Genomic DNA, 22,290 nt, shown 5'->3' on the forward strand with positions numbered 1-22,290 from the left:
GATGGATACAACTACTTGTGGATTCCTCACCTTATGAATTCTCCCAATGTGCCAGCATTCGATGGAAATTTTCTTTCTAGCTCTCCATGTCGATGAGGATGTCACAATTGCATGGCTCTGCACGCGACTCCGTCTGATGTCATTGTGGCAATAAGAAGTCATTGCCTGCGTGCTGACGTCAGTTCCCTTTTTTCCACGCCTTCAAAGCTAACAGTTTTTCCCTGGCTCTCGAACAGTTACTGTTTCAAAGGCGTTGTTGTCGAGTTACAATGTCTCCACAGAAACAAATCGGGCTTTAAGCCTTGACATAAGTGCGGGGGTTGCATGTCAGTTCCAGATCCTCATGAGGACTGCTTGTAGTGCCTAAGCTTGGACCACAACGTGAAGGGGTGCATGTCCTGCCAGCGGATGAACCCGGAGTCCTTGAAGGGGAGAGAGGCTAAGCTCTTCTTGGCAAAAGCTAAGAAGGAGCATAAGGGTCATCGATGATCTAAGGCGATGGACTCTTCTTCCCACAAGTCCTTGTGGTCGCATAAGAAGCGGTGCCAGCGCCATTCTCAATGCCGTTCTTCCAGGGATCGGTCTTGGTCCCCTCTGAGACTGCACCGTACGGCGTGGGAGGTCAGTCCAATGGTCACTCCTCAGCCTTGGAGTCCACAGGCTTTTCCGGCGCCGTTGTTGATAGAGGTCTTCAAGTCCCCGGCGAGTCCTCCGGTTCACTTTTCTCCTGTGTCAACTTATGGTCAGGAGTCGGGGGTACAAGCTTCGGATGCGGTTCAAGCGCCTCAGGACGAGCAGAGGTTTCCTGCCTTCCCGACTCCAGGAGCTGATCCAGCAGCGTTCCTTACTGCCATGTTTAGCATTTTCAACAGAGCTATGGCCCCTGCTGGTGCACCAGCTGTTCCCACTGGTCCATTAGCTTTCACGCTGGGTTTGCCGACGCCATACAAACAGGCCCCGTTTGTACCCTTCTATTCAGGAGAAGGTGGTGGCTCGGCGACGATGGAGTCGATGCCGTCGCTGGATGGGTCCTGATCGGGCCCCGTGTTTCTCCACCCTCTCCTCCGCCGGAGCGTCTATCTGCTTTGAAACCGTCGTCTATGTCTGCTAATTCTCTGTCAACCCCGAGGTTGGAGGCCAGACTGAGGTCGAGAAGGAGGGCCTTGAGGCTCTTGGAGGAGCAGGAGTATAGGCAACAGCTGTTGGAGGAAATGATTCCTGAGCCTATGGGGGAATTTCAGGGCCTGGAGTCTGCAAGTGGCCTAGATACATCCCCTGAGTGGGATCTTTCATCCCCCTGGCTAGCTCACAGAGGAAGCAGCATCTTACCACAGCTTAAGAGAGGCGGCTGAGTTCTTGGACCTTTCTTTACCAGCATCGGAGGTGAAGGCAAACATTCTGACTGAGGTGTTGTATCCTTCCTCTACATCTTCGGAGCCCCTACTCTCTTTTAATTATGCTCTTACTGAGCCTATTCTACACATTTGGAGGAAACCTGTCACGACTCCAGCGGTTTCCAGGACTGTGGCAAGGAGGTACATAGTTGCTCCCGGGGGTTCCACAGTTTTTGTCTCTGCATCCAACACCTGAGAGCTTGGTAGTGCAAGCCTCTTGTTCTGCCTGGTCTGCACCTGGCTCGTTCCCTGCTACTCCATCAGATAGAGTCTAAGCGAATGGTGCAAACAGCAAAGAAGGGTTTTGCCTTATGCAGTATGGCCTTAAAGTCTGTCAATGCTACCTTTGTACTCGGGAGGTATATTCATGCCCTGATGGACACAGTTTGATGAACTCCTGTTGGACACTCAAGCGGCGGTCAAGCAAGTTATCAAGTTTGGTTTGGATACAGCAGATTCAGTTGCCAGGGCAATGAACACTTCGGTGGTGACCAGGAGGCATGCATGGCTTAGGTTTGTTGGACTGTTGTATTCTATTCAAAGTAATCTTAGTGGGCTGCTTAGCAACTGGGAGGAAACTGGAATGTTATGATTAGATTGTAAGGCAGGCAGTTGTTAATAAGACCTGCCAGGGTTGGATGTGTATTTCTTATCTGAAGAATAAAGAAGAAAAAGAAGCATCTGTGGTGCAGCGATTTCTTTACAGTGGCGACGAGGATGGGATCATAAGGAATAAGACGTGGACCAACCCTGGCAGCGGTGTACTGTGACTGGTGGTGCGAGAAAGCGGTGATCTTAATGACCATAAATTGAATGGTGGATTTTGTGATGGATTCCGAACTCGGTTTGTCAAGTTGACCGAGTTGTGGAGGTAGCGCGTTTTTTTTTTTCTTTCTTAAAGAAAAAAAAAAAAGAAGAAGAAAAAAGTTTGTGCTGTTGGGTTGGCATTTTGAATGAGGCACTTACCTGAAGAGTCTCGCGGACGCTGCCCAGAGACCGGTGCCCAGTTGGATGTGACGTCAGCGGTGTTTGCGGCAAAACAAGGGAACCCTCTTGTAGAAAGAGGTCGAAGCAACAGTAAAAACATAACAACTGTAACATATTGCCTTCGACTTTTAACTTTGCAGCGCTTTCAACTTTCAACTCTGCAGTGCTGTATTTTAGTTTACTCAACGGTGACAACGGAAACAATCAGCCTGAGGACGGTGACAACGGTGACTACTTTATTTATGTTAATTTTTTTTTTTCTCTTCTCTCGTCATATTTCATTAGTTTTTTAGATTATTTATGGGATTATTTATGCTCATAATAGTTAAATAACTTACGTAGCAGACATGCAGTCGATTGCACCACCACCTACATTTTTTAGCATGCCTGGCGAACCAGCCATGTCATGGGAAGATTGGAGGGAAGCGTTTGAAACATATTTAGAGGCTTTGGGAGGTGCCATTTTTACGGACAAAAGGACGATGGCTTTGTTAAAACACAATTTGGGTGTGGAAGGTAGAAAGATTTTGAAAACGTTGCCATTTGCAAATTTTGTAACGAATAACGATGGAAGGTCTGAGGATGAGGAGAATGACAGTGAGGACGATATGTATATGATGGCGTTGGGGTGTTGGAGGAGCATTTTAGCAAGAAAGTAAGCATTGTTGTAGAACGCCACAAATTTGTTTCTAGGACCCAAGCGTCTCATGAATCGGTCGATCAATTTGTGTGTGCGTTACGTACGCTGGCTAAATCGTGTAGATTTAAAGACTTGCATGAAGAAATTATTAGAGATCAATTAATAAATCGTACATGTTTGAAAATTCAGGAAAAGTTGTTAAATTTAAAAGATCCATCTTTGGAGGAGGCCATAGCAGTGGCTATACGTGTTGAAAACACATCTAGGTATGTTAAGGAGTTAAGTAGAAATGATACCGAGGCTGCACTAGTACAAGCTGTAAATTCTGTGAAAATCAGCAAAAATACGACTAATGGATGAAAGAAAGAAATGTTTTAAATGTGGAAGCATAAAACATCTGGCATCCTCGATGAATTGTCCTGCAAGAGAGGCTAAGTGTTTCAAGTGCGACAGAAGGGGACATTTTTCGAAAATGTGTAATCAGAAAAAAAGTACTTACAACAGAAGAAATGTAAATTGTTTACAAGATGGTAATCAAGGACAACAATCGTATTCTAACGGTCAGATGTTGTGTTCCGGTGAGGAAGTGGATAACCATTTTGAAATTTTAATGCTTAATGTTTTATCCATGGAGACTGCTTATAAACCTCCTAAGTGTGCGATAAGCATAAATGGTGTGGTGATAAACGTGTGGGCTGACTCATGTTCACCTTATACCATAATTGACAAAGCAACGTGGAAAGCAGTGGAGGGTGGCTAATTGGCTAAAGCGGAAGTGGATTTGGTGGGTTATGGAGGCAACAAAATTTCTGTGTTGGGATATTTTCAAGGGGAGGTGTTATTTAATCAAAGACAGGCAATATGTGATGTGTATGTGGTTGAAAATGGTCAATGTTTGTTAGGATGGAATGAACAAAGAACGCTGAAGATTGTGTTAGATCCAAATAGTGAAAGACCGGTTTTGTCAGTAGGGGAAGAGAGTTCAGAAAAATGGAGTAAGAAGTTTCCAAATCTTTTCAATAGCGAGTTAGGTTGTTTGCAGAAGTTCCAACATCGCATTGTGCTGATAAGTGGGGCTGTTCCCAGTGTACATAAGGTCAGGAGTGTGCTGGTTGTTCTGAGAGATGCATTAAAAATTGAATTATCTAGATTATTGAGTTTGGGTGTGATTGAGAGAATTGAAGCGTCGGAATGGTTGAGTCCAGTGGTTTTGGCCCGCAACCCTATGGCAAGATTAGAATGTGTGTAGATTTGAGGGACCTTAACAGTAATATTTGGGTAGACAGACATCCTATTCCTAATATTAATGAACTATTGAGTGGTATTCAAGGGGGAAAGGTGTACTCAACCCTAGATTTATCCAGTGCGTACCACCAAATAATGTTGCACCCAGAGTCCAGGCATCTCACGTCGTTTATAACGCCTGAGGGAGCTTTCAGATTTGTGCGCATGCCGTTTGGGCTTGCGTCTGCCTCAGCTGTTTTCCAAAGGGTTATGCAAAATCTACTGGGTGGTGTAAAGGGTGTGAGGTTTTTTCAGGATGATGTGCTAGTATGGGCAAAGGATTTACAAGAGCATGATACCATTCTGGAGAAAGTATGCCATATTCTTGAGAATGCAGGTTTGACTGTTGAGGCTAGCAAATGTAAATTTGCATGTCACAGTGTTGAGTATTTGGGCCATACTATTTCATGGAAGGGTATAACGCTCAAGGTTAATCTTATGGAAGCAATTGAGCGGGCACCTAGTCCAGTTAACAAAGATCAACTGAGATCATTCCTTGGATTAGCGGAATATTATGCTAAGTTTGTGAGGAATTTCGCTGACATAGCATATCCTTTAAGAGTGTTAATGAAAAAAAATCAAAAATATATCTGGTCGGATGAGTGCCAACAAGCGTTTGATAAATTGAAGAAAAACATTATAGAAGCAGTTGAATTAAACCCTTTTGTGGCTCATTATCACACTATAATAACAACGGATGCAAGCATGTACGGGTTGGGTGCGGTACTAATGCAAGTGCATAATGGAAAGGAACGTGTGGTAGCGTTCGCTTCACGTACATTGAAGGGAGCGGAAACAACATACTCTGCTGTAGAAAAAGAAGCTTTTGCTTGTTGGTGGGGCATCACGTACTTTAAAAACTATGTGTGGGGTAGAAGTTTTGAATTACGTACAGACCACAAACCTCTTGTGGACATTTTCACTACTGCAGGTGCAAGTCGTGCTTCTTCTAGGATTGCCAAGTGGTTATATAGGTTACAGGAATACACTTTCACAGTAAAATACTTGCCTGGTACAATGAATGTAAATGCGGACTGTTTGTCGAGGTTGCCATTAGAAAATGTATGTGGAGAAGAAGAGGAAGAATGGGTTGTGGCTGACCTGCAAGACATCAAGACAAAGGCTATCAGTGAGGAAGTTTGGAAGGCGGCGGTTCAAGAGGATACTGAACTTCAGGCAATAATAAGGAATTTGCATAAGTGTTGGTCTGAATTGGGTGATGAAACCAGTATGTTTTCAAATTTCAAAAGTGTGTGGTCTGAGTTGTCATTACAGAGTAATTTACTTAGGAGAGGTGATAGGTTGGTAGTGCCACATAAGTTGAGGCAGACTGTTTTAGGGATTCTACATGAGGGACATGGTGGTATGTCGGGTATGAAAAGGAAAGCCAGGGAAGATTTTTGGTGGCCAGGCATGGACAAAGAGGTTGAAAGATTTGTTAGGAATTGTGTAAGCTGTGCTTGTAGTGACAAAACACACGTGTGTGAGAGGACACCTGTCATTCCTGTACCTTTTCCTGTTAAACCATGGCAAAAGATAGCAATAGATGTGTGTGGCCCGTTTGATTTTGGTGATGGTGGAAAGTTTTATGCCATGGTTATGGTAGATTACCACTCCAAATGGCCAGAAGTTAGTATCGTCAAAGACACTAAAGCTGGAGTGGTGATTGAATTTTGTGAGGAAATTTGGAAAAGGGAAGGTTATCCCGAGGAGGTGGTGACTGACAATGGGACACAATTTACTTCGTTTGAGGACTATTTAACATTGTGTGGAGTAAACCATGTGAGGACAGCTGTGGCACATCCAAGAGAGAATGGGTTAGTAGAAAGGTTTAACAGAGTGTTGTGTGACAATATTCAACTGTCAATTCAGACTGGTTTTTGTTGGAGGACTGAAGTGAAAAACATGCTATGGAATTATCGGACGACTCCGCATTCGACGACGCGAGAAACCCCGTTTGTTTTGTTGAAGGGAAGGAAACCGTGTACCAAAGCTGTTCCTGGTTGGATGGGGAAAGCTGGTAAAAAACGTGTAAGTGTAAGGAATCTTGCATTTAGAGTGGAGGGGGTGCAAGAGAAGTATGACGAAAGTGTATTGGGAAAACCGAAGGAATGTGTGGTTGCAGTTGGGGACTGGGTGCGAACCAGAGTATGGCATGGTGGCAGGAAGGGTTTGTCAAAGTGGTCAGAACCAAAAATGGTTGGGGGAGTGAAGTGTTATAGTGTGGTTTTAAGCGACGGTAAAAGATGGAATATGGCTGATGTTGTCAGATGCAGTGAAATGGAAGTAGCTGAGTGGAAGAAGCAGGTTGGGTGTGGCCGTGGTGTCGAGGAGTCCAGAGGGGTGAGAAGGTCACAGAGTATTCAACAAACCAGAATATATGAAAGATTATTATACAGAGTAGTTGTGTTTACGTGTTTTCTTGTGTTAGTTTATGTTATTTATTGTTTTTTTCTTGTTGTTTTTAGATAATTTTGTTATTGTAAGAAGGGAGATATGTTGTATTCTATTCAAAGGAATCTTAGTGGGCTGCTTAGCAACTGGGAGGAAACTGGAATGTTATGATTAGATTGTAAGGCAGGCAGTTGTTGATAAGACCTGCCAGGGTTGGATGTGTATTTCTTATCTGAAGAATAAAGAAGAAAAAGAAGCATCTGTGGTGCAGCGATTTGTTGGACCTTTTGTTTGATGGCGAGAAGGTGTTTGGATCCAAGGCCGACTCAGCTTTGGAGCATTTTAAAGACAGCAGGGCTACTGCAAAGTCCTTGGGACTCCAGGCTTCAGCATCCACACCCTTTAGATCTTTTTGGAGGTTCAGGGATTTTGGCCATAGGTCCTCTTTTAGTGGGAGGCCACAGTCCAGCATACAGCAGCCTGCCAACCCTCTCTATAGGTCTTATAGAGGGCAGGGAGTCACTCAGCAGCCTCACATCTCATCTTCTTCCTCTGGGGGAACCCATCAAGAGCCCTAGCTTTCTCCATCTTGCATCATACTTCTCCCGTAGGGGGTAGGCTACTTCATTTTCTCCACGAGTGGGAGTTAATCACATCAGACTCTTGGGTGCTGAATATTGTGGGTAAAGGTTTCGGGAGTTCCCCCTCTCAGCCCTCCCCATCATTAGTTTTGCACGGAAGATCTCCTGTTGCTTCAGCAGGAGGTGCAAGTCCTTTTCTTAAAGGGTGCAGTGGAGTTTGTTCTAAAGCAGGATAAAGGTCAGGGATGCTATTCGAGTTATTTCCTGATTCCCAAGAAGGATGGTTGATTGAGGCCTATCCTTGACCTGAGGATTTTGAATTGGTTCCTCAAACAGGAGAAATTCGAAATGCTGACCCAGCACAGGTGCTTCTGGCATTGAACAAGGAAGACTGGATTGGGTCTGTCGACTTGCAGGATGCTTATTTTCATATCCCCATTCTGAAGTTGCACAGGAAGTATTTCCGGTTTGTGATAGGGTCGCATTACTAAGAGTTTGCGGTCCTTCCGTTTGGTCTTACTTCCGCACCTCAAGCCTTCACGAAGGTGATGGCGGTGGTTGCAGCGGACCTCAGAAGGGAGTATCTGTATTCCCTTACCTGGACGATTGGTTGATCAAAGCCAGGCCCCCAGAGCTTGTGCTGCATCTCTTGCAAATGACAACAGTTATTGTTCAACCTGGGCTTTACGGTAAATGTGCCCAAGTCTCACCTGGTGCCCTCTCAGCGTTTATAGGGGCAGTACTGGATACAACATTGAATCGGGCCTACCCTCCACCTCAGAGGATTCAGGACCTTCAGGCGTTGATTGAATGTTTCAGAAGGGAGCGGCTGTTCCTGTCCTCAAGGTCCTACGCCTGTTTGCTTCTTGCGTTCTGTTGGCCACTCATGCACATTGGCACATGAGGGCTCTCCAGTGGTGCCTCCCCTAGCAGTGGTTTCAACACAAAGGGGATCTGGAGGAGTAGATAACGATTTCCAGAGATGCTGCAGTGGAGCTACGATGGTGGGCTGTGGACTGCAGCCTTTACAAAATCATAACTGATGCCTCCACTCTAGAGGGGGGGAGCTCATCTGAAGAACTTGGTGATCAAGGGCTATTGGTCTCCAGCAGAACAGATGTTTCACATCAGTATGTTAAAATTACAGGCAGTACATCTGGCTGTCAAAGCCTTCCTCCTGTCCATTTGCGGTCAGTCGGTTCAAGTCTTGACGGACAACACTACTGCAGTGTGGTACATCAACAAGCAGGGAGGTGTAGGGTTGTACTTCTCTGCAGAGAGGCTCTGCAGCGCTGGTCCTGGGCACAGGACCTTTGGATTTGCATAGTAGCAAACCATCTGGCCGGGGTTCTCAACGTACGTGCGGACAGTCTGTAGGCATTTCTCAGCCGATCACGAGTGGCGTCTACATCCAGACCTGGTTTTTCACATCTTTCTGATGTGGGGATTTCCACAGATAGACCTGTTTGCCACTCAGGAGAATGCACACTGCCCATTGTTCTGCAGCCTCCAGTATCCGGTGTTGGGTTGGGGTGCGGGGGGGGTGAATTTTCAGATGTCTTTGTACGACCAGTTGATTTATGCGTTTCCCCCCCATACCCTTGATTCCTCAGGTTCTGAGGAAGATTCGCCAAGATCAGGCTCAAGTTATTTTAATAGCCCCGAATTGGCCAAGAAGGATGTGGTACAAAGACCTTCTCCAACTCTCACTGTGCCCTCCACTCTGTCTACCTCACAGGGCAGACCTCCTCTCGCGGTCGCAGGGGCAGGTTCTACACCTCCTTCTCCAGAGTCTGCACCTACATGCCTGGAAATTGAGCGGGGCAATCTGAGTTCCTTTTCTTTTCCTCCGGAAGTGGTGGATGTTATCTTATCGGCCAGGCACCAATCCACCAAGACAGTCTATGCTAAAAGATGGGCACATTTTTTTTTTGCTTTGTGTGGAGAGAAGCAAATTGATCCCTTAAATGCCCATTTGTCTGATGTTTTGCTTTTTGCCCTTTCCTTGGCACAGAAGAGATGTGCAGTTGCGACTGTGAAGGGTTATTTGTCAGCACTGTCTGCCTTTCTTTGCCTTCCTGATCAGCTCTCCTTATTTAAGTCCCCCTTTAATTCTTAGGTTCCTTAAAGGATTAACAAACAAGTTTCCTCCCACTCTGTTTGTAAACACAGTTTTCCTTACAGCTATCACGTCTGCTGGACGTGTGAGTGAGCTCCAGGCTCTTAGTGTGAAACCTCCTTTTACAACCTTTCATGCTGACAAGGTGGTGCTGAGAACCAGGGCAGCGTTCCTTCCTAAGTTAGTCACTCCCTTTCATTTGGGACAATATCCCAAAAATGTCCTTTTTACCCTCCTCCCCATCCTTCAAATGAGGAGGAAAGACTGCACTGCTTGGATCCAAGAAGGGCTCTGAGTTTCTACATTGAGAGGACAAGAGACTTTAGAATTGACGATCAACTCTTTGTTGGATATGTGGGCAAGATGAAGGGCAAAGCCATCCACAGGAGAACCCTTACAAGGTGGTTCATTCTTTGCATAAAGATTTGTTATTCCCCAGCAAAGAAGGTTCCTCCTGAAGGTATTAGGGCCCATTCCACCAGGGCTAAGTCTGCCCCTCCGGCTTTAGCTAGAGGTGTACTAGTTGCTCATAGTTGTAAGGAGGAAACATGGGCCTCCCTCCACACTTTCGCAAAGCATTATTGCTTAGACTCTGAAATTAGGAGGGATGGCCATTTTGCACATTTTGTTTTGCAGGACTTCTTGGTTTGATCATTCGGGCATCCACCTCCGAGTGCAGGACTGCTTTGGGATTCTATTCATAAGGTGAGGAATCCACAGGTAGTTGTATCCATCAGAAGAACAAGTTACTGACCTTCAGTAACTCTTTCTGGTGGATACAGTAGCTACCTGTGGATTCCTCAGTCTCACCAGCCTCCCTGTTGCCTGTCGGGTCATATCAAGACTTCTTTTATTATACATTTATATATGTTTTTGGTGTTTTGATATAAACAGATATTGTGGTTTATATTTATATTTGGATTGGCATATATTGTTCTTGTGAGGTCGGTATTCACATGTTCGCCTCGAAGGCACGGATAAAATGATGAAACTGACGTCAGCACTCCGGCGAGGACTTCTTATTGCCACAATGACATCAGATGGAGTTGCTTGCGGAGCTGTGCAGTTGTGACATCCTCGTCGACTTGGGGAGGTAGGAAGAACATACCCGTTGAACTCTGGTGCATTCAGAAGGTGAGTAATCCACAGGTGGCTACTGTATCCACCAGAAAAGCATTCCTGAAGTAACTTGTTCTTTAGCATCGCTTCCAGACAGCATTGACAAATGTTTGTATTTAATCAGCTTTATTAAGGATCACATCATATATAAGTAAAACAATTACATGATGAATAATCCAGAAGCCAATAAGACTGTTATACAAAATAAAAGGATGGACGAAAAAGACGAGAAGAAAGAGGAGGGGGAAGAAAAGCATAAAATAATCAATACAGACCGATAACAATAAAGAAATTGAATAATATAAAGTGGTAAGTAAGATACAGTTTGAGAGACTGAAATAGAAACGTAGGACTGAAGCACAGCATGAAATACTTAATGGTGGCTTAAAATTCTCTGAACGTAAGATTGATGTTTGGCATAACTATTTTATATAAAAATATGTTAATGGTAACCAGTATAATCTATCTATTCACATATGGTAAACAGGAAAAGGCAAAATCAGTATCTAACCTAAGATAATGACAAACATTATACCAGCATGCTTTAAATGACATTTTACTGAAACATTTCCAATTAATTGTAATCTGTTGAAAAGGTAAAGCCAACATAACATCAAAATCTTTTTTCATTAACAGATACAGGAACAAATTAATTTAGGCTGCCGAGAGAGTAAGGAGGGGGACATAGTGCTGTTTAAATGAAAAATATTAGAAAGTTGCAACCAAATCTTCACCCAAAGGTTGCTGTGGGGGACATGTGGGAAAAAAAGATACATGAGGTCTCCGTTGGGAATATTACAAGACCAACAGGCACCGTCATTGGTATTAGAAAATGTGCCGATAGATGAAGGGGTACAATGTAATCTATGGAATAAGGATTGAGTTGTGGTGGCAGTTCTGAAAATCTTGTGTAATCTAGACCAAATTTTATTCCAAAAAGTTATCGGCCAAGCACGTCCCAAATCTGTCTCCCAACTGAGTTCTATCTTGGTTTCGGCTCGATATAAATCAGGAGTAAAACATGATTTCTGAATAAGAGAAGTTTTAGGTGTAAAGAGCAATATTTTGTTTAAAGGTGATTCTGATGGGGGAACTCCACATATTAAAGGTAAGGAGTGAAACATGTCTAAGATGATATGCATAAGTATAGTAAACTTATTCCAGAATGAGCGAGGACATTTAAATGATGCCTGGAATTGAGGATTAGACTCCTCAAATAATCGTAAACCCATACTATAACCTGTTGTCTTCAAGATTTCAAGTATAGGGGATTACATATTTTCTTTCTATTAAAATGATTATACCAAAAGGGAGATTGTAGAAAGGAATCGCAAGCGATAGTATGAGGTTGAGATTGAGGTTTGAAGAGGCAAGGAGTATACTTAAAATTGAGGCGATTATATTTTTAGAGGTAAATGAAAGAGCCTTTTTAGGAGAGAGCATAAAGAAGTGAAGGGGGAAGGTCTAGTAAGAACCCATTTAGAGCTTGCCTGAGAGAAAAAAGCTTTATGATGAGACCAAAACTCTGGAAAGTTAGTTCCACCTTCCAGCTTGGACTTCTTAAAATGTAATAGTGATATTCTAGATTTTCTGTTATACCAAAGAAATTTGGAGAGCAGCGAGTCCACTTTTTAAAAAATTAGCGAGGATTGCAAACTGGGTTCATGAACAAAAGATATAACATAATGCTCATATTTTTTTATGGAATCAAGACAACCCCACCAAGAAAGGAATAAAGGGTTCCGGGAAGATAAGTTTATCAATTTTATTTATTCCTTCTCTTATATTTTATGTTGACTGATTCTTTAATACAGTTGGTGAACCGAATGCCCAAGTATTTAATATTAAAAGTATTTTAATGGAAACCAGTAGATTGAAAAGAATGTTTAAGACAAAATTTAGTAATACGCAAGACCTCTGTTTTGTCTGAATTGATTTTATATCTTGAAACTAAAGGGAATTGATAAAATGCACGGAGAAGGATCAGCGATTGTGCCATCCGGGTTGGAAGGAAAAAGACAATGTTATCTGCATAAGCCAAACATTTTAATTGTTTATTGTCATACTGAAAACTGGGTCTAAGGCTATTGCACGTTTTGGAGAGAAAAGATTTAAGGTCTAAGATAGATAAGAAGGGAGACAAGGGGCAGCCTTGCCGCACGCCTCTTTGTAAAGGAAAATATTGAGAACTCTGACCACTAATTAATACAGAGACCATGAGCACTTTATAAAGAAGAGGAATAAGTGAGATGATATTGGGTCCAAACCTATGCTAAGTCAGGGCTTTGTAAGGTGAACTGTGGGACCTGCTGCTTGGAATATAAAATAAAAGGATATAGGGTGTCAGTCATTTAAATGTTGCGTGCTAGTCAACTGTGCAACCATTTCAAAATATGTTTCAGCAGTTGTGAAAATCCTTTTTTTAAATATTTGTGCGATGAAAAAATATTTTAATAGGATGAAAACAAATCCGAATACTTTACACGTTGATGTGCAAAGGATATGTTTTCTGAAACCCAATTTTCACAGATTGTTAATACACTATATCGTTTTATCTGTAAAGCTGCAAGGTAGTGGAGAGGTTTTTGGACATTTCTTGGAAAGTTGCTGTGTGTAGATGAATATGTTATGGTTGAATGGTTTAGTAATATATTTATTAACCCCTCGGGTGCCCGGTACAAGCTTGTGTCGTGGCCACGGTTGCCTTGTGCCCCGGACGGGACCAGCTCATCTTGCACCCGGCTCATGGAGGGAGCAACCCCCCTCTGCCCCCCCCCCCCCTCCCCCCAAGCAGGGATGGAAGCAGAATTGCTTCCATCCCTGCCACCTGCAGACATCCCGCCCCCACCCCCCCCCCCGTACCCCCTCTCCCACCCCCACCACTTAGGCACCAGGGATTGGTGTGTGTATGTGTGTTTGGTGGGAGGCAGCCCCTTGGGCAAGGGTTGCTCCCCATGGAGCCACATCATCGGCCTATTTTTGTAGGCCCATCTGCCCCTTGGGGGAATGCTGGGTGGAAGGAAATTTGTGGTTGTGTGATGAAAATGTTTTCTTCTTTTTTTTTTTTTGTGACACATTTTGCGGTTTGCAAAGGATTCTGGGTTAAGAACCTGGTGAGAGCCCCACAAGTCACCCCATTCTGAATTCCCCTAGGTGTCTAGTTTTCATAAATGGATTGCTAGGTTTCCCTATGTGCCGGCTGAGCTAAATGCCAAAATCTACAGCTAGACACTTTCCCAAAAAACAAGTCCGATTTCAATGTAACAATGTGATGTGTCCATGTTGCGGGCATTAGGCCTACCCACGCAAGTGAGGTACCATTTTTAGAGGGAGACTTGGGGGAACACAGAATAGAAGAACAAGTGTTATTGCCCCTTGTTTTTCTCTACATTTTTTCCTTCCAAATGGAAGATGGTCTGTAAAAAAAGACAGCTCTTTGAGAAATGACCTGTAGTTCATATGCTAGTATGGGGACCCCAAAATTCAGAGATGTGCAAATAACCACTGCTTCTCAACACCTTATCTTGTGCCCATTTTGGAAATACAAAGGTTTCCTTGATACCTATTCTTCACTCTTTATATTTAACCAAATGAATTGCTGTACACCCAGTACAATGAAAACACATTGCAAGGTGCAGCTCCTTTATTGGCTCTGGGTACCAAGAGTTCTTGATGAACCTAAAAGCCTTGATATACCTGCAACCAGAAGAGTCCAGCAGATGTAACCGTATATTGCTTTAGATAATCTGATATTACAGAAAAAGGTTACAGAGTAAAACGTGGAGAAAAATAGTATGTTTTTTTTTGTTTGTTTTTTTTACCTCAATTTCATTTTTTTTTTTATTTCAGCTGTTTTGTTCTGTAGGAAAACCTTGTAGGATCTACACAATGACCCCTTGCTGAATTCTGAATTTTGTCCACTTTTTAGAAATGTTTAGCTGTCCGGGATCCAGCATTGGTTTCATGCCCATTTCTGTCACTAACTGGAAGGAGGCTAAAAGCACCGAAAATAGTAAAAAAAAAAAAAAAGGGGTATGTCCCAGTAAAATGCCAAAATTGTGTTGAAAAATGTGGTTTTCTGATTCAAGTCTGCCTGTTCCTGGAAGCTTCAAAGATGGTTATTTTTAGCATCGCAAACCCTTTGTTGATGCCATTTTCAGGGAAAAACCACAAGACTTCTTCTACAGCCCTTTTCTCTCCCTTTTTTTTTTTTAATGACATTTTTTCTGTATTTTGGCTAATTTCTTGGTGTCCTCCAGGAGAACCCATGAACTCTGGGTGCCTCTAGAATCCCAAGGATGTTGGAAAAAAAAAAAAGACGCAAATTAGAAATGGGTAGCTTATATGGACAAAAAGTTATGAGGGCCTAAGCGTGAACTGCCCCAAATAACCAAAAAAAGGCCTGGACCCTGATGGGGGAAAAGTCATGGCAGCGAAGGGGTTAAAATTGAATGTTAAAAAAAAACTGAGAAACACTCCTTCCCTGATGGCACTGTTAGTAAAGTAAAAGAAGTCCTGGGTTATGTGGGCTAGACCTCATGGGTATGTGGGCTAGATTCTTGTAATGCATGCAGCAAACTTTAGTCTGCTTAATAAAACAGGAGTTTTTTTTGTACTGCAGAAATGCTGAGCTCACATATTTGAAGGTGCAGTCGTGAGAATTGAGAAAAAGGCGACTCTGTAAATGATTTGCCTAGGCTTACACAATTTGAGACCTGTGTACGGGTCTAGTACATTACAGTTAGATCAAGTAAATTATTTAAGTTACTCGACCTACAGGTCTAGTACAATTTGTATGATTTTTCGAGCCCTGTAAGCACGATTTAAGTAAAAAAATTAAAAAAAATTCTGTCAAAAGCATTTTCTGCATCAATAGAAAAAGCAGCTAAGGAATAAGAACGAGAGGAGACTTTATTCAAAACATTGAAAAATAATCTAGAATTATCTGAGACCAAGTGACCCTTGACAAATCCAGACTGCTCCTTCCCAATTAATGTGGGTTATATAGATCTAATTGCAAAGAATGTAACTTAGCAAACATTTAGTAGTCCACATTTACAAGGGAAATAGTCTGTAATTATTGCACTGGGGTAGGGTCATGATCATCTTTATGAATAAGGCATATAGTGGCTTTTTTAAATGAGTCTCCTGCTGAACCAGAGATATAAAAGAATTGAAAAAGCTGCAGGAGTTTAAGGAGAAGCATGTTAGAAAAGTGTAAATAAAACTCAACAATGAGACCAAGATTTACCTTTTTTGAGTGAATTAAGAGAATTGAGAATTTTTTAAAGAGATAGAAAATTAATACTATCCTGGATTTGAGGAGAGGGGTGTATTTTAAATAAGCCTCTATAAGAGAGGATTGTGCAGGAGATTCATGAGTATGTAGGTTTTGATAAAAGTTGGTAAATTCTTATTGAATATCTTGATCTTTTGACAACTGTTTCCCAGTAGAAGAATTACTATATTCTATTGTAGTTCATTGTTCACGAACTTTTAAATAATTTGAAGTTTTTCAAAATTAGTGCAGCCACCATAGTATTGAGCAGAACTTTGGAGTGATGGGATACATTATCCATGGTTATTTTATTGAATCGAAAATTTGGATGAACAAGTTCTTGAAGGGTAGTATCTGTAGCCAAAGTATAAAACTGGTGTTCTAAATGTTTAATGTTGGATAATAAGGACTTATGTTGTAAGGCAAAATGTTTCTTTTACATAAAATCAATGATTTATTGTTGAGCTGCATCTTTAAAGGTATCCCCTACTAGTTGGGGAGAAGAATTTGAGTCCACGTTAAGTGCAAAGACCTCCTCTAAAAAAAGGCGAAGGAGGAAGAGAGAACTGGATTAAGTAAAAAAATAATTTTAAAACCTTCATTTGTAGGATTTGGGATGTGCTGGGAGTAGGTCTATATCAGCAACTACACGAGCATAGTCCAAAATAACAATAGGTTCGGTAGTGGAATTAATGAGGTTCTGAGATAATGATGTACTGACAAAAATGTGATCTAAACATGAGTGCCATGCAGAGGGGAGTAAAATGAGAACTCTTTTATGCAAGGATTACATAGTCTCCATGCATCTATTAAGTGATATTGGGAAATAGTGGAATTAAATTGTTTATGAGCTTTATGGGGAACAAATGTAACTTGAGTTCTGATTACAGTCCCCACTCAGAATGAAAAAATTGCGAGCATATTGAAGGCATTTTTAGAAACAGTGGGCCAGAATGAATAATCAGGTTGGTTACGTTTATAAACATTAAAAACAGTCTGATAAATACCATTAATGATTAACTTAACAGTTACGCAGCAACCTTCTGAATCGGTTTCTTGAGTAGCAACAGAACAGTTTGTTGTTTTGTAACATAAAATTATGACACCATTCTCCTTATTCAATGTAGGTCAAACAAAGACTGAACCAGCCCAGTTCAGTTGAAGTAGTAAGGCTGCAGATTCTGTAAGATGAGTCTCCTTGAAGGAGAACTAGTTCAGGGGTGCAGGAAGCTAAATGAAAGAACATTTTCTGCCTTTTTATAGGATTAACAAACTTTTTCACATTCCAAGACACAACTTTGAATTTTCTAAACCATCAAAAAATATATAACTATATGGTGTACAGTAACAAGAAAACCACAATCTACACAACATGTGGAAAAAAAGTAGATATAGAGCACAAATAAAAGGATGAGGGAAGAGAAAAGAACAATGAAATTAGCAAAGGGAACAAAAAAGAAAAAATAACAATAGCGGTCAATACATGTCAAACATTGATGACTTTGAGCTAGGGGCAATGCACCACACCAGGATTTCTATACTACAGCATGACATCTCAATGAAAAGAAGGGCCAGTAGTGGAGTCTGTAGTGTGTGAATAAATAAAGGCTTTGAGTTTGGCCAGATCATTAAATTACAGTCTTGTTCTGACTTTGAAGGTACATGGATGAAATAAGCCATAGCGAGCACCTGAAGTATGTAATACAGGACGGAGATTGGGGAATTCTTTCCGTCTGTTAGGTGTAACAGTGGATACATCGTATGAGAGAAAAATCTTTGCACCACAAAAGGATGATGGACGGGGAGCTGAACAGTGCAAACACTCACCCCCTAGTCACAGATTTGGGTGTAATCCATTGTTCTTTTGCTCACCATGCCACCCCAGTTTGGACCCAGCTATATGCAAATCAGTCTTGACCCTGTTGTTCCTCATGGGAACAGTCCAGCCCGAACTGCCAGACCAGGTCCTCCCTGGGACGAAAACAAGCATCCTGGGACCAGTTTCAGGGTATCACCCATCATCAGCCAGGCTAGCTTGAATCCAGTGGCACAGTGAGCAAGGGACCCACGTCTGGGCATACCCTTCCCACTTAGGGCAACTTTAGCAACACAAAAGGATGATGAACGAAGTGCTGAACAATGCAAACACTCACCCCAAGTCACAGATCTGGATTTAATCAATCGTTCTTTTGCTCACCATGCCACCCCAGTTTGGACCCATAACAATCTTCGCATCAGACCAAATAAGTTGCTTCCAAGACTTGGCAGCGTTTAGAACTTTCAAAAGGTTTGTTATCTCCAGACACAGAATAATCACTTTGAGATTTAACAGGAGCAGCTGAGGAAGATAGGCAAGGACCTATTCTGTGAGCCCGCTGCATATTAAATGTTGTGGAAGATGGCAGCTCAAGGAGTTTCTGTAGAAATTAGGTAAAGCAGGTTACCCGATCCACTCCTTCAGTGCGACCATAAATCTTTAAACTATTCGGTTTGTTTCAGTTTTCCAGATCTTCTGAGTGATTTTTCAACATAAGAATATCCTTCCCAAGAGCTGCAATTTTAGTAGTTTCGTCATGAATATCACTATCTTGTTCCACCGGAATTAATCTAGACTCTATGGAAGACCATTTATCGTTGAGTTTGAATCCATGTGTCTGTTTCTTCAATAAACAGTCTCAATACTCTCATTTCTTCTAACACAGCTTATAAAGAAATAGAAGTAGATGTTTTATTTGGAGAAGGAGGATCATGTTTGTCTTTTACTAGCAGTAAAAGATGAATGTGCTTTCAGTTGGCGTAACCGATGGGGCCGCAGCACAAGGGTTTCCAGAATGAGCCATATCCAGTAATAAACGTTTGCTCTCCATTAAAAGGTCTCCAGAGGATAAGCATGAGTCAGAAATTTTAATAGGGTGACTTTTATTAGAGAATGTTGTTTTCTTAATTCTGCCCATAAAAGAAATCAACAGCGCACAAAAAGAAATTGGTCTGACAAAGGTGCTTTGTGGGATTAGCGCTGCCATCAGTCAGAATATACAAAAAACACTGTCTATGCTGCTCAGGTGATGAATGTTTCAAAATGGCAGACGACTTATGCTGGAGAACAAATACATCTTACACAGCTGTAATACACCTTAGAGGCTGCCAAGAAATGATTTAAAAAACACTCACTGGATAAGTGACATGCTGTGGAAAATAATTCAATTGAAGACGCGCTGTACGCTTATCTTCCGACGTGAGGACGCTCAAAATGGCAGCCGCGAAATTTGAGAGTGGCGCCATCCGCACGTTTGAAGACTTAAACTGTAAATTAAGTATTAGGTGAATAAGCTATAGGATTCAGGGTGCTCCCAATGGATGTCCCTTGAATTTCCCTATAAAAATGCGGGCAGACTGCAGAAATTGCAGACAGCAGTCCCAGTGAAGAGCGGAGACTCTGCAGGCGGCCATTTGTACAGCACCTTAGCCACACCCGCTGCAGTGACAACTTGAAAAAATAATTTCTTTCAATTAAACTTATGCTTTATTTGTTGAAAATATTTAACCAATGTATTTATAATGTACAGTCCGTTGCCACTTAAACACTTTTTTTTCCCTTAGTAGGCAGTGTTGAATTGCCACACCTTTCTAGAATGTTGCTGACATGGTTTTTGTTTTGAGATTTGTGGGATCTATTTGTTTAGTATACTTTACCAGCCCATTCAACCTTAACTTTTCACACGCTACCGGGAATAAGTCTGTCTCCTGCTAAAAGGTTTTATCCAGGCTTTTGGTTCCTAGACATGATGGAACCTTTTTCCTTCTGATGTAATGAGTGAGCCCATTCACATTGAGAGAAAATATTGAAAGGGGCTTGGAGGTAGGAGTGGACATCTCTTCACTGATCTAATGAGTTTTAAGTTCAGGATATGTATCTTATTAGCAGCACCACAAAATAAAATGATGGACAGAGGGTTGAAACTTTTCAAACACTCACCCCCAGTCACAGATCTCGGTTTAATCCATTTATTTTGCTTGCCACATCATCCCAGTTTGGAACCAGCCATACGCAACTCAGTCTTGACCAAGCTCCCCATGGGAATAGTCCAGCCCGAGCTGACAAGCCAGGATTTTCCTGGACCGTAAACGACTGGTTTAAGGGGTATCAGGAGTAGAGAAGAAGAGGTTGGACAAGACAGATTTGCTGTTTCACTCTAACTTCTCCAGCCAGCAGACCCAAACATGATTTGTTATGTTTTTCTTTGTTGTATTTTTCAAGCAATTTCTTTCTGCCTTATTAATAGTGCAAACTTAAGAGTACATTAGTGTTTCATACTGTTATCACTGATCTTGTGCTATTTGTTACTTATTAAAGCTAGTAAAAAATGTTTGACTTTAGTGCATGTACTGAATTAGAAATGTTTACTCTTCAGTAGTTTGACATCATATATTCTTTTGGGAATAAAAATTGTGTAATGAAAACCCCATTTCAGGAGAATGACATCTTCCTGGGCTTTGAAAAAGGAGCGTGCAAGAAGTGGACAAAGAGTAAGAAAAAACCTTCAGATCTAACTTTGGAGGAGATGAAAAAACAGGCAGCAGTCCAGTGTCTTCGGTCTGCATCTGATGAAGTAAGTGTGTATTTGGGAGTACGGTCATAAGTATTCTTTCTTTGAATGTTAGGATACTTCTGGCACTGTGAAATGTTTCCTTTAAAGTTACATTTTAAAACGTTTTTGAGTTTTAAAAAAAATATTTTCCTGTAACATTTTCCTCACTGCTCATGGGGGTAATGTTTTAATGATTCTTGCAAAGATTCTGCGGTCTGTTTTGAATGAGCAACACTTTTTAGTTAGTTAAAAAAAAAACGGTTGTAATGGAGCTAAGCATACAGAAGCTCACAAGAAAGCCAATAACTCCCTTATTCTAAATGTCCCGCAGCAGGATCTCTTAGTGAGTTATATTCTTTTGTTAACCTTTTAGTAGGAAAATCTTTTCAAAATACCTACATGGTGATTTTGCTCAACTTCATGGTGCATTTCCAGCATTTTGGGACTGGAGGGGTTTTATTTGTTGTTCTTGTTCTACCTCCTATACTTGAAGGACACCTTCACTGTGTTCGTTGTGCTCCTGTGGCGGCAATAGGAGGCTGAAAAGAATCCCCATGGTATTCAAGGCCTGGGTTAATGTTAAGAACCATTTCCACATTTAAAAGAGATGTTGAATGTTGAAAGCTTCTTCAGTTTAAAAACACCTTTTGATGCCTACATATTCAGTGACTGGCTAGAAAAGGGCCCTCATCAGAAATAATTGGTAGGCTATCCTCCCTGGACTCATCTGAATATATAAATTGATAAGAGGCTTCATTTGCGGTTTACAACAAATATAGTAGAACAACCACAATATTTGGGATGCAAGCACCCACTCGTGCTGTACAAATAGTAATGCAAAACGTGCTCAACATTTTAGACACACATTTAAGGTCTGTGAAGTTGTTCTTTCTGTTGGTTGGACCATTGTTCGCCTGGGAAGGTCACTATAGATCATATCTGCTGGACTGGGGGTTGTATAAGCTGCGCCTTCCTCTGGGTTACTGGATCTCCTTTTTGTCACAAGTGCTAATCGTCATCATCCGTTCCATCAAATACTTTATGCTGATTTCTGCATTCCTCTTTGCATCTGCCGGTCATTCCCCCGTTTTATTAATACTTGCTTTATATATCTAGGTGACTTATCCCTTAAATTAGATGAAATCCTCTCTGGGAGCATGAAGGGACCATTTATCTATCAAGTGCCACATTGATGCTTCTTTACGATTTTCCCCTTTTCGTTGCAAATCTTAAACAGTTGGAAGTCGTTAGCTGGTGACATCACACAAGTGTTTTTTTTCTTTCAAGTTCTAGCTTTAGTATATGGTAGTTAATTCAGTCTTTCAACAATGAATCAACAACGAATCATGGTAGTTTTGTCCTATTACATGGCAGGATTGGTGCATCTTGCTTTAAGCTACTTATTTCTTTTTTTTTCTTTTTTTCTTTTTATAAAATTGACTTCCTCTTCACTCCTTAACAAAAGTGTTTCAAATGATGGACAGTTGCACTAATGAGATGCTTGTATAGTGTATGTTAGTGTCTCATATTCTTGCAGTTTAGTATGTTATGTGTGTGTCTCCACCCACTCGAAGATGTACATGCACTCTGTGGTGGTATGTCAGGATTTTTTATGGTGAAGATGACCACCTCTAAATTGTACTGCCCTTCAGAACTACGGGGGGGGGGGTAAAGATTCTTATAGCAGCCATCTAGCACATTGCATAGCTCTCCCATGCTCTTGTCAGCAGCCAATGTTCCAGTCAACTGCACCACCTCATTCAGAGTCTGTGCTGTCCAAAGCAGAACCCTCGATATTCCTCTTGGACTCTGTGTACAACTGCTCACTTTTAGCTGCATTGCAGAGGCACTTTTCTGACTCTACAAAGAAGCCATCAACCTTTCTCTTCAATCAATTCGGTATGT

At 41.7% G+C, this 22,290-nt stretch overlaps 1 protein-coding gene across 2 annotated transcripts in view; it reads left to right on the top strand.

Moving 5' to 3' along the window:
• The window catches only part of KIAA0232 (KIAA0232 ortholog), a 398,715-nt gene that overhangs the window by 76,110 nt on the left and 300,315 nt on the right, over window positions 1-22,290 (top strand). For both annotated transcript variants that reach the window (XM_069203179.1, XM_069203181.1), the window contains exon 3: window positions 20,269-20,406. In XM_069203179.1, coding sequence (XP_069059280.1) covers window positions 20,269-20,406 — 138 coding nt within the window. The remainder of the gene's footprint in view (window positions 1-20,268; window positions 20,407-22,290) is intronic.

This window comes from Pleurodeles waltl, chromosome 1_2 (assembly GCF_031143425.1).
Source record: "Pleurodeles waltl isolate 20211129_DDA chromosome 1_2, aPleWal1.hap1.20221129, whole genome shotgun sequence".
Lineage (NCBI taxonomy): Eukaryota > Metazoa > Chordata > Amphibia > Caudata > Salamandridae > Pleurodeles > Pleurodeles waltl.